Source organism: Elephantulus edwardii, unplaced genomic scaffold, assembly GCF_000299155.1.
Source record: "Elephantulus edwardii isolate Elephantulus edwardi_28Jun2011 unplaced genomic scaffold, EleEdw1.0 scaffold00185, whole genome shotgun sequence".
Lineage (NCBI taxonomy): Eukaryota > Metazoa > Chordata > Mammalia > Macroscelidea > Macroscelididae > Elephantulus > Elephantulus edwardii.
Window position 1 is genome coordinate 1,437,223 of NW_006399935.1, and position 13,605 is coordinate 1,450,827.

A 13,605-nucleotide genomic window follows, 5' to 3' on the forward strand; every position below is an offset into this window, starting at 1 on the left:
TCTTTCTCCTTCAGAGAAGCTGGTGGGTTTGCACTGCAAGGCATTGTTTTGGTAGCCCTGCTCCTTAATTCCATGTTAAGGTCCATAATTCATTCCATATTACTGCCTTTCCCCTCCCCTGTTACAACACTAGAATGATTCTCTCTGGATGTAAACTCTTCTCTATGTTTTTATGACAGTAGTTATATACAGTAGTTATCCATTTTTTTAACATGTCCAAATGACAATTTTATTCTCTAGGAACAAACATCTGAGGGAGGAAACTCCAAAACAAAACAGTAGCACAGGTGACAAAATGACCCTAGATGGACATGGTGTGAATTGAGGGATGGTGCTCCAATGGGTCTGCTCATGCCAAGTATTTATCCTTTTGTGACTGACTTATTTTACTCAACATAATGCCCAGTAGACTCATCCATGTTAAATAGTGTTTCACAAAATTGTTTCAGTTTTTCAGTGTTGCATAGTACTCCACTGTGAAAATGTATCATAGTTTCTCTATCCATGCATTCAGTGATGGTCCTTCAGTTGTTTCTGTCTCTTGTTATTGTGAATTATGTGGGAAGAAATGTGGGTATGTCTGTATCTATCTTGTTTCAACTCTTACTTCTCTACGGTGTTTACCTAATAGTAGAATAACTTTTAAGGAACATCCTGGTTGCATTTCTTTCAAGACAGACTTGTTTGTTTTTTGGCCATCTCTGGGATATTTAGTAGTCTTCACGAATGTCACAATTCAAAGTCATATAATCTTCCTCTGTTAACCTTTCTCACTGTCTACCTTTCAGATTTCTAGGAAGCCATCAAAACTACAAGGCTTGGATTGTTGTTATTTTTGTTGATTGCCTTTGAGTTGAGCATGACTCATAGTGACCCTATGAACAAAAGTCCTGAAGCCCCTCTACAACTAGGCACACGTTAGTCTTTAAACTGTCATTGTGTGTCTTTAGCACTTTGGAGAGATCCCGAACAGCAGATCTTTTGATTTCTTGACTGCTATTACTATGGGTGTTGACTGTGGATCCAAGTAAAATGAAATTGCATTTTAAATTGCAATTTAAATTGCAAGTAAAAGTAAATTCCCCCACCTCCATCAATCATGCTGTGCTTATTGGTCGAGTGGTGAGGATTTTGTTTTCTTGAGGTTGAGCTGTAATCTGTATTGAAGGTTATAGTCATTGATCTCTGAAGGAAGTCTTCAAATCCTCCTCCTGATCTCCACCACCTGTGTGCCAGGGAAGGGCTGTACGTCATTATGATGCTGACAGCTCACAGCTGACTCATGGGGACTATTAACTCCTTGTCTTCGATGACTACATTTGCTGTACCAGAAATACCACAAGGAGGGGACTTGAACAAACAGAAATTTATTCCCCTAAACTACGAGAGGATAAATGTCTGTTTGTTCAAGCCACCTACTTGTGGTATTTCTGTTACAGAAACACCTGTCACCTTAGATAGTTAGCTAGTTGCCAGGAGCTGATTAGAACCTGTTGGCTTCATAGTGACGTAGGAGCCTCCTCTCATACGGGGTGTTGGAGAGAGGGGGACAGTTTCTGAGGGAAGTGGAGGATAGGACTTGTATATCTTGTTCACGACACTGTTTTTAGATTTCAGGACAGCGCTGAGCTCATCTTGGGTGCTTAATGGATATGAAATGAATAAATTCACGAGTTGAAGATGTTAAGGATTTTGTGCCTGGGAGAAAGCAGCCTCCATCGGTGTTAGTGACCATCTGGGGGGCTGTGGGGAGGAAGCTCTAGACTGCTTCTGCAGCTAGGGTGGTGGGGGCTATGAAGGGTCACCTGCAACCAGGCAGAGACATGCGAGACACAGCCTTAGAATGTGAGCTCCTCATCACTGTGGTCATTGTGTGCCATCGAGTCAGAACCGACCTAGAGCTGACCCTCCGGCAGGTTTTCAAAGGCAGTAAATTGCACGGGAAGAGATTGCTTATTTCCCTCCCCTGCAGTGGCTGGCTGGTTCGAACTGCTGGGAGGGTGTAAATTGGAAGAGTTTCTGCCCCAAGAGAGGTTCAGAGCTGGGGGAACATTGCTGTTGTTGTTGTGTGCTGTCAGGAGGATTCTTACCCTGATTATATAGGGAAGGGTAGAACTTCCCCAGGGAGCTGTGGTGGCTTAGTGATAAGGACTTGTTCTGCCAATCCAAAGGCATGTGGTTCAAATCTAACAGCCGCTCCGTGGGAGAAAGATGGGCCCCCTTCTCCCCTGACCGCGACTTACTGCCTCTGCAAACCTGCTGGAGGGTCAGCTCTGTGTCGGTTCTCACTCGATGGTACACACCACCGTTACCATCCCAAAATAGGGTTTCCAAGGCTGTGATCTGTACAGGCCCCATTCTCAGGTCCCCCCCAAACCCCCATTGAGTGCCTTAAACCCAGTGCCACTGAGAGTCAGTTCCAATGACTAGCATTCTTCCATCATGTTCCAAAGACTGTAAATCTTTGTGCTCATCTTTCTCTCCCGGAGAAATGTCTTTAAACAACAACTACAACCACCACCACAACAACAACCACTCCTCATTGCCACTCAGTTGGAATTGACTCCCAGTTGACCCTCCAGCAGGTTTTCTGAGGCTGTAAAGACAATGGGAGGAGATGAGGCTCCTCTTTCTCTTGCAGGACAGTTGGCGAACTCAAACTGCCAGAGAGGTAGCATTTTGGTTTTTTTAGGATCAGCAGTGCAACTCCCTGTGAACTTTGATCTACTTAAGAGGCCTGTGGGTTTCCCAGCAGTCTAGCAGCGGCCTCATCTCTGCAACCCCCTCATTTTTTGTGGTATAGGAGACTCAGCCTTTCCAGCATCCTCCGTGGGGTTGGCCGGGCTTCCCCTTGTGGGGTGGTCTTATTGGAGGCCTCCTGACTTCTTACTGTTCTGAGGATGGAAATGTGATGCAGCTCCTTAAACTTGGACGTGCTGCCACCTAGTGGACAGAAGGAGAAAAGTGCCATGGTGGACAGCCCTGTTTAGGGACTTGCCTATTAACAGGTACAGTCAGAAGCTTCCCTGCGGGCTTGAGGCTTGTGGACTGGAGCGCTTGGCTTGTCTTTCAGCTTTTGAAATAGTGGTTTCCCCCCTCCTTTTGGTTTTCTAACTCCAGCACTTCACCTATTTCATCATTATACTTTGCTTTATCTCTAAGAGCTGCCCTTGGAAATCGTCTGCTCATCTCTCTCACATCAGCATTCCTTCCTTTTATATTGGCCTCTCCCTATTCTATTCTAACTTCCACTTTGATATTTTCTGCCCCCCCCCCGCTCCAGTCTTTGTACTGACCTTTTGCTTTCTTCAAGGAAGAAGCATCCTTGACATCATCCCACAACTCAATTGCTCTTTGATCATTAGTGTTCAATGCATCAAATCTCTTCTTGAGCCAGTTTTAAAATTCAGTTGGGATAAACTTTAGGTTATATTTTGCTTCATGTGGACTTGTCTTAATTTTCTTCAATTTGAACTTGCACATGAGTAATTGAGGATCTGTTCCACAGTCAGCTCTTGATCTGATTTTTACTGCTGATTATGAGCTTCTCCCTCAACTCTTTCCACAGATGTAGTAAATCCGATTCCCTTGTAGTCCATTAAGTGAGGTTCATATGCATAATTGCCATTAATTTTTTTAATGTATTTGCAATACAAAATTGTATCATTTGATCTTCAACCTCATGTTTTTACATCAAGTCCATATTCCCCCCCGACTACTAGTCCTTCTTCTTTATGTCCAACTTTTGCATTCCAGAAACCACTTATTATTAATGCATCTTGACAGTGTTTTTGATATATTTCAACTGCAAAAATTGTTGTTAGCAACCCTATGAACAGCTGACCTGATGTCTGCCTTATTCTGTGACATCTTCATCATCTCTGACACCATAGAGCCCATTGCTGAAGTCACTGTGTCAATCCATCTCATCAGAGGTCTACTTCTCCTTTGCTGACCTCTATCTTTTCAAGCACAGTGTCTCTTTCCTCGTCTAGCTACATGTCCAAAGTATGAAATACGAAGGAAGCGTTGCCACCTTTGCCTCCAGGGAGCACTCTAACTGCACTTCTCCCCATGTCACATCTATTTATTCTTTTGGCAGTTCATGGGATATTCCGTACTCTTTCCCAGGACCACAACTGAAGAACATAAATTCTTCTGTCGTTCTTATTTCATTGTCCAGTTCTCCAATGTGTAACAGATGATTGAGAAGAATCAGTTGGTGGTGTAGACCTTACTTGTTGTGTACCACCACTGAGTCAGAATTGACCTTCCAGCGGGTTTTCAGAGGCAGTTAATCGCATGGGAGGAGATTGCCCATCTTTCTCCTGAGGAGCAGCAGGTGGATTTGAACCATGTGCATTTGGGATTGCAGCGCAGCTTCTTGCCACTAGGCCAGCAGAGCTCCTCCTAGTGGAGGTCTCCATTTCTTCACCTTTAGCTTTGAATGATAGTTGTATCAATAGGTCCTAATTTTATGTATGCCTATAGATAGTATACTATAAATCACAGCATTGTGCTTTAGGATAGATCTTAAAATGTTCTTTTTGACTGTGAATGTGACACAACTCCTCTTCAATTTGTCATTTCCAGCACAACTGATTCAAAGTGGCCAACACCAGTCCATCTCAGCTCACTAATATTGTTGTTGTTATGTGCTGTCAAATGCATTCCGTTTCATTTTTGATAACTTCCAATTTTCCTAGAATCTTGCTATGTACATTCCATGCTCTGGTTACTGATGGATAAGTGTCGGTGATTTCTCCTCATTTTTTGAGTGTTTCTCAGTCTGCGTGTCTCATCTTCCAAGAGTATATTTAACAATGCTCCCTGAGATTTCTGTAACATTGTAGACTAAAAACCTCATTGCTGTTGAATTGGGACTACTCATAGCTGACTCTCTATTGAGTTTCTGAAGCTATAAATTGCAAAGGATTGCCCATCTTTCTCTGTCTGTAAGATAACTACTACTACTACTACTACTACTACTACTACTACTACTACTACTACTACTACTACTACTACAATCCCATGTAATAGTTCCACTCTGAAACGCATTGGGTTGGAACTGAATCCATGCTATGTTTTCGTTTTTGAGGAGGGAGGAGAATGGGATGGAGTGAGGGATCTATTTAGATAGATAAAATCTAATTAACACAACAAAGAACATCTTATTTCCAAACAGGATAAAATCCATAGGTACTTATCTTTTTCCCCCTTATTTTTTTTTAATTAAGATTTTAATGAAAGTTTATAAAGAACTTGGATTTCTATTCATTCATTGTTGCGTATTTTTCTCTATGCCCTCCCCCCACTCCCCATTTGTTTTTCTCTTTGGGAAAAAAGTTCTTTTGTTATACAGTCCCCCGATCCAAACCACTTTACTATGCAGCTCTTATTCTGACTCTTGTAGTGCCAATAATACCTAATCATATATTCCTTTTATACAGTTCTCTCCCTCATCTGTTTCTATGCTGTGTGCATTATTTATCCCCTCTTTTCTTAGTTTTCTCCCAACACCCATGTCAGTCCTGTTTTATAACAGTGGTATTACGCAGTATTTGTCTTTTTGCGACTGAGATATTTCACTCAGCATAATGTCCTCCATGCTCACCCATTTTGTATAATATTTCATGAGTTCTTGTTTTTCAGTGCTGCATAATATTCCATTGTGTGAATATACCACAGCTTCTTTATGCATTTGCTTGTTGATGGTAGATGTCTTTTTAAAATTTTTAAATATTTATTATTATTATTAATTTTAGTGAAAATTTACAGAGATTTTGGATTTACATTCATTCATTGTTGTACTTTTCTTCCTCTACTACTTCCCCTCCAGTTTGTTCTTCTCTTTGAAAAGTAAAAGAAAAAATTCCTTCATTGTTATACAATCCCTCCCCCCAAGGCCACTTCACTATGCAGCTTTCGTTCTGGACTCATGTCATTACAATAATACCTAATCATATATTCCTTTTAAACAGTTCTCTCCCTCATCTGTTTCAATGCAATATACATCATTTAGCCCATCTTTCTCAGTCTCCACCCAACCCCTATGTCAGTCCCATTTTACAACAGTGGCACTATGCAGTATTTGTCCTTTCGTGACTGAGATATTTCACGCCGCATAATGTTCTCCACAGTCACCCATTTTGTATAACATTTCATGAGTTCTTTGTTTTTCAGTGCTGCATAATATTCCATTATGTGAATATATCACAGCTTCTCTATGCATTCATTTGTTGATGGTACATGTCTTTTTTGATATACAGTTTCACTGGTAACATTCTACCCTTTTACTTTCCCATGTTCATATCCCCATTAGATGCCACATCATTCCTACGAGTCTGAACTCATTCCAGCATCAGCTCTATGTCTAAATTCTCTATTTTTCTCAATCATTGACATTAAGTGTGAGTGGGAGAGAGAAACAGACCTAGTGAGTGAGCAAATGCCAGATACACAGACAAACCCACTGACTGATTGCGTGTATGAGACATGCTCGACGATACTGACTGGTTTAAGGAATGAATGAAGTGAGAAAGAAAGACAGTGTGAACATAGATAAGCTGAGGTTGTTTTTACTGTTGTTTTTAGGTGCTGTCGAGTGGAGTACAACCCATAGAGACCCCGTGAATAACCAGAACCTTGTCCTCTTCTACGTCATCCTCACAATTTCTGACACTCTTGAGCCCATTGCGGCAGTCGCTGTGTCAATGGTTAAGGGTCTTCCTCTCTTTCACCAAGCCTCCATATTCCCAAGCATGATGTCCTTCTCCAGGAATAGCCTCTTCTAGAAACATGCCTGAAATATGTAAGACCAAGTTTTATCATCCTTTCCTCTAAGGAGCAATCTGGTTGCACTTTCCCCAAGATATATTTGTTTGCTCTTTTGGTAGTTTAAGGGATAATCAGCGCTTTTCTCCAACACCACAGCTCAAATGCATCCATTCTTCTTCTGTCCTTATTTATTGTCCAGCTCTCAGATGCATAGTAAGTGACTGAAAAGACCATGGTGTGAACCAGATGCACCTTAGTCCTCAAACTGACATCATTGCTCCTCAATAATTTGGAGAGGTCCTCGACTGCAGATTTTCCCAGTGCAATACATCTCTTGATCTCCTGACTGCTGATACCGAGGGTGTTGATTGTGGATCCAAATGAGATGAATTAGTTTTGCTGTTGGATGTCATTATGTCGATTCTCACTCAGTGACCCCCCTCCCCCCCAGTACATGAGCACAAACCACTACCCAGTCTGTGCCTCACACTCATTGCTCTGTTGGAACCCATTGCTGTGGCTCTTGCGTCAATTCATGGCCTTCCTCTTTTTTCACTGATCCTCTATTTAACTAAGCATGATGGCCTTTAGGAACTAGTCCTCCCCGAGAATGGTCTTTCCAACTGTTTGTTGTGTGTCTGAAAGTAGACAATGAATAAGGATGACAGAAGAACTGATACCTTTGAATTCTGGTGTTGGAGTATGAATAGCCCATGGGCTGCCAAAAGAACAGACAGATACGTTTTGGAGAAAGTGCAGCCAGTGTGCTCCTTGGTGGCAAAGATGTTGAAGCTTCATCTCACATACTTTGGGCATGTTGCTAGGAAAAGCTATTCCTTGGAGAAGGACATCATACTTGGAGAGATCAGAAAAAGAGGAGACCCTCAATGAGATGGATTGACATAGTGACTGCAGCAACGGGTTTGTTTAAATATGTCGGAGCTAATGAGAATGGTGCAGGGTAGAATAGAGTTCAGATCTGTTGTACACAGGGTCACTATAAATCACACTCAACTCGATAGCACACAACAACAACAACAACAAACAACAACGGCAGCTTCTTCTGAAAGATTTGTTCCTTCTGGAAGTTCTTAGCATGGACAATGATCTTTCCCAGCAACATAATCCAAAGGCATCAATTCCTTTTTCTTATTCACTATCCAACTTTCACATGTATATGATATGATTGAAAATACCATGGGTCAAATGTACCTTAGTCCTTAAAGTGACCTTCTTGCTCTTCTTCACTTTATTTCTTAAAAATTGTTATTTTAATGAAAGTTTATGCAAAGGATGAGTCTTCATTCAGTCACGGATACATTCTTCTTCTCTCCCTCTCCTCCAATTCACTTTGTAATGCATGACTTGTTCCAAATGGTCAATAGCCATACATACAACGTTCAATCATCCATTCCCTTGGGATAGCGCCCCCTTCTCCCATTCTGGTGTCATGTTTATTAAGAAATATTTTACAAGGGAGCTCTGGTGGCCTAGTGGCCAGAAGCTGCATTGCAATTCCAGAGGTATGTGGTTTGAATCCACCAGACACTTTGCTGGAGAAGGAAGGGCAATCTTCTATACCAGTCAGATCCGACTTGAAGGCGTGCGCGTGCACACACACGGACACACACACACACACAAAGAAAAATAACCCCCTCCCCGATTATTTAAGAAAAAAATTTACAGCAGATTTGCCTAATGTATGATTTTTTTCATCTTTTTGTTTGTTTTGTGAATTTTTTGATTACTCCTTTTGCAGATCCAAGTAAAACAAAATCCTTGGCAACCTCCATTTATCATAATCTTTATTGGTAGAGTTGTGAGAAACTTTGTTTTCTTGATGTTGAAGTGCAATCTACACTGAATGGTAGTGCTTTTGTGTTTTATCAGAACAGTGGGGAGATGAGTCCTTCTGATGTCTGGGAGAAAGGGGTCTTGAGATCCTGGCTTCAGCCAGTGGAGGCAAAGCATCTGAGGATGCAGGTGGAAGGAGTTCAGGGCTCCTAGGACTCTGATGGACAAAGTGTACAGCTTCCCTATTTTGTGGGGACTAACTTCCACTCCAGGCCCTGGCCTCCAATAGGAATAGATGAATTTCTGTAGCTTTGGAGAAGCAACTATGGGAAGTGGTCAGGGTCAATCCAGGACCTTGACCTTGGAGGACTTGTGAGTTGTTGGGTGGAAACTTGTGTTCTGTGGGGATCCCACTAGTGGGATTTCTCTAGGAAGTTACTCCTTGGTGACAAAATTTCAACTGGTGGTCTAAGGTGTTAAGGCTGGTTTTGAAGACTCTTTTTATGTTCTGAGGTGGAGTGTTTTTAGAGTCCATCATGAGGTGTTCCTGGGAGTATCTCTAGTGACAGATGAGGAGGAAGCCGCAGAACCTGTCAGTGACATCATCAACAGTGTGTTGTCCTGGGGCGCGGGGCACAGCATGTCCAGCTTGGTAGACTGAAGTGTCAGAGGATGTGCCTCTGGGTGAAGATGGAGGAGGAGGGTTCTCTGTGAGACCATGGTGGTCAGAATATGTTGAGCTTTGGAGGTAAAAATGGGAGCTGGGTGACAGGCTGCGTCAGACACCTGGATGGGGGGAGGCTGAGGAGGGATGTTTTGGGGCTAGTAGAATCTGGAGATGGATTTTGAACCCCAGGGAGTCCTTTTGTGGATTGCTGTAGGGAGACCCTTGAGAGTCAGAACACGGATCTTTGCAGTAGATTTGAGGGTTCAGATCCTGTGGGAAGGTTCTGGGGACTCTCTGAAATGTAAGAATGCAGGAGACATCTGAGAAGAAGCAGACAAGAGAAAACCAAGGAGGAGTTATGTGGTGCTCAGAACCAGGGGTGTGGGTCTTAAGGGATATTTAGGGGAATTAAAACTAGGGAAAACTATGGAGATGTATTTAGGGATTAGAGCATCACAGTGCAAGGTCCTTTGGGAGGGGAAAATAGGAGATGAGGGCATGCGGGCCTCAAAGGCATGAGTTGATGCTGTTAGGTGCCCTTGAGGTCAACTCATAGCGACCCTATGAACAGACTGAATGCTGTCCTATCTTGTGCCACCCTCATCATCTCTGACATGTTGTTATGTGCCCTCAAGTTGCTGTGACTCGTAACGATCCTACAAACAACAGTTCTGAAGCCTACGCTTGTGTTGAGCGAGTCTCACTGACTCCGACACACCTACCCTCATTGCCCCAGTTACTGTATCAATCCATCTCATCTGGTGTCTTCCTCTCCTACACTGTCCCTTCACCCTTCCAAGCATGGTGTCCTTCTCTAAGGACTGGTCCCATCCAGCCACATGCCCAGTGTATGTGAGATGGAGCTTCAAAATCCTAGCCTCCAAGGAGAAACTTGGTTTCACCTCTCTGAGACAGACTTATTTGTTTTCTTGGTGGTCCATGACGTTAGTTCAAGACTCTTCTCCAGCACCACGACTTGATGGCATCAATTCTTCTGTCATCTTTCGTCATCGTCCAGTTCTCTGAAGCATAGCAAGTTATTGCGAAGACCAGGACCTGGATTCGGTGCGCCTTAATCTCTAGACTGACATTGTTGCTTCTCAGCACCCTGACAGCAGATTTTCCCCAGTGCAATTAATCTTTTCATTTTCTGACTGCTGGTGCTAAGAGTGTTGATTGTGGCTTTCTACGAAGATGGCACCGAAAGTGAAGAAGGAAGCCCCTGTCCTTCCCCAAACTGAAGCCAAGCAAAGCATTAAAGGCCAAGAAGGCAGTCCTGAAGGACATCCACAGTAAAAAAAAAAAATAAGATCTGCATGTCACCCACCTTCCGGCAGCATAAGACGCTGAGACTTCAAAGGCAGCCCAAATACCCCCAGAAGAGAGCCTCCAAGAGAAACACGTTTGACTACTATGCCATCATCAAATTTCCCCTGACCACTGAGTCAGCCATGAAGAAGATAGAAGATAACAACAGACTTGTGTTCATTGTGGATGTCAAGGCCAACAAGCACCAAATTAAACAAGCTGTAAAGAAGCTCTGTGACATTGATATGGCCAAGGTCAACACTTTGATTAGGCCTGATGGAGAGAAAAAGGCCTATGTTCGACTTGCTCCTAATTATGATGCTTTGGATGCTGCCAAAAAAATTTGGATTATCTAAACTGAGAATACCATGGACTGCTAGGAAAACAAACAGATTTGTCCTGGAAAGAGTTAAACTGGGTGGCTCCTTGGAGGCAAGGATTCTGGGGCTTCGTCTGACATACTTTGGCCACGTTGTAAGGTGGGACAGGTCCTTGGAGAGGGACATCATGCTTGGGAGGGTGGAGGGACAGCGCAGGAGAGGAAGGCCCTCTATGAGGTGGATTTATTCAGTGACTGGGGTAATCGGGATGGGAGTGTCAGAGACAGTGCAATTGGCACAGGACAGAGCGGAGTTTAGGGATGTTGTACATAGGGTCGCTATGAGTTGCAAGCGACCCGACGGCACATAACAACAACAACAACAACAAACGGAGTATAGCTGGCAAATTCTAAATACAAATTTTTCTCACACACACAAAAAGAGAGCTGGAATTGTTAATAACCCCAATCTCTTCTCCATCTATTATGGTGCTGCCAATTGGCCCAGTGGTGAGAATCTTTGTTTTCTTGATGCTGGGCTTCAATCCATATTGAAGACTATGGTCTTTAACCTTCTGCAGCAAGAGCTTCAGGTCCTCCTCAGTTTCAGCAAGCAAGGGTGTGTCATCTGCATAACATAGATTGCTGATGAGTCTTCATCCGATGCAGTCCAACCCATCTCTGACATACTTAAACCTATTGCTGCAGTCTCTTCAGCAACCCTCCACCTTTCCAAGCACCATGTCCTTCTCCAAGGAATAGGCCACACACCCAAAGTGTGTGAGACAAAGCTTTATCATCTTGACCTGCAAGAAGCACTCTAGCCAGACTTCCTCCAAGACATATCTCTGTGTTCTTTTGTCAGTCCTTGGGACATCCAGACTCTTGTTCAACACCGCAGGTCTAAGGAAAGAGGTGAATTGAGGGCTTTGGAACCTAGGAAGGTCTGTGTCATAAGCAATAGAAGACGAGAGTGAGTAGAGGGGCAGAATTTGAGGCTCTCTTGGGTGTGGATTAGGGAAAAACCCACTATGAGGATACCTGGGGGTACAGATCATGGGACGGTGAGACAAGGAGGTTGATTATGGGGGAGGTGGACTTAGAATTGGAATGTCACCAGGGATGGATTGTGGGCTGTCTCTGGGTGGACCTGGTGATGAAGAGGACAGGGACAGTGCAAAGGGTCATGTGGCCGAGTCTTTACTGACCGCCCTCTCGCCCTCAGTAGCACTTTCGGTACACGATGTGGGGCCCCTGCTCCTCATACTGCTCCCGGAGGACCCAGCAGGACTTGAAGGCGCGCAGCGAGGCCAGGATGGAACCGCCGATCCACACCGAGAAGTTCCGCGTGGGCTGAGCCGCCACCACCACGTGGGTCTCGGGGGCCAGCGAGCGCAGCAGCTCAGCCCGGAAGCGGCCCTCGAACCCGGGGAAGAGCGAGGAGCCTCCGCACAGCAGCACGTTGTGGGCCACGTCTGCGCGCAGCTCCTGAGCCACCTTGCTTAGGCTCTGTTTGGCCATGGTGGGGACGCCCACGGGCGACAGGCCCGGGATGTGGGGGGGATTGAAGAGCAGCTCCGGGCACTGGAAGCGCTCCTTGCCCAGGGTGACCACCCTGCCATCGGGCAGCTTCAGCATCTGGCCAATCTCCTTTTCCGGCTGGGCCTGCTCCTTAAGGAAGTCCGGAGCCACGTAGCAGTGGCAATGCTTGATGGTCTCCAGCGTCTCCAGGTCCTGTTGCTGGCACTGGTCCAGGCCCACGCCCCACAGCATCTCCGCCAGGAAGGCCGTCAGATGCATGCCCGCCAGGTCCAGGCGCTCGGTGGCATGTGGCAGGTTGTAGCCCTGGAGGACTGGCACCGTATAAGTGACCCCATGGCCTGTATCGACCACCAGCCCGCTGACGCGCCCGTGCGCATAGACCGACAGCACCGACTGCGAAGCCACGTACATGGCGGGCGAGCGCAGCGCCTCGAACACCATCTCCACCAGCTTCTCGCGGTTGGTGGCTGGGCTGAAAGGTGGGTCGGAGAACAGCAGAGGGTGGTCCGGAGGGGACACGCCCAGGTCGTGCTCAAGAAGGTGGCGCCAGATAATTTCAGCGGCGTCCCAGTCCACCAGGATGCCACTGCGCATCGGCTGCACCAGCGTCAGCTCCAGGCGCCCCCGGGCCGCCTCACCAATGAACGTCTCCAGCACCGATGGCCCTTCCTGGGTGGACTTCTTGGTCCGGTAGCCCATGATGGTAGCCACGGTGTAGGTGGGCCGAGCCTGCCCTGCGAAGCCCACCTTACATGTGCCGGTGCCCATGTCTATGACTACTGCGCCTTTCGTGGCTGGAGACCTGTCACCCACCATGTCTGGAGGCTCCGGCCGCAGAATGGTGTTCCCCGGGATTGAGCTGGGGCTCAGGCCAGGTCTGGGGGCCTCTGGGTAGGACTGGGCCCCCTGGGGCTTGGAGTCCATTGTTTTTCGTCGATGGGTGGACTGGGCCAGATGGTGGGCTTGGGGGCGGCTGTCCGCTTCTGCTGGGAGAAGAGTTGGAGGCTTGAGGGGAAGGACAGGGCAAAGAGAGGGACAGATGATGGGCCTCTGGTCTATGACATCACCCTGTGTCCTCTAAGCCTGCGTTGGGCAGACTTCACAATGCAAGTTAGGAGTGAATTTTGCCATAAGGAGAGATGAAGGTCTACCACGTAACTGAGATGAACGTTGTAAACATTGCGCAGAGAGAAAAAAT

General features: G+C 45.5%; 1 protein-coding gene across 1 annotated transcript; it reads right to left on the minus strand.

Annotated features, from left to right (window-relative positions):
* Positions 1–12,086: 12,086 nt before the first annotated feature.
* On the minus strand, positions 12,087–13,331 carry ACTL9 (actin-like 9). The gene has a single exon (XM_006896344.1). It carries the CDS (start codon positions 13,329–13,331, stop codon positions 12,087–12,089), a length of 1,245 nt encoding a protein of 414 aa, XP_006896406.1.
* Positions 13,332–13,605: the final 274 nt, after the last annotated feature.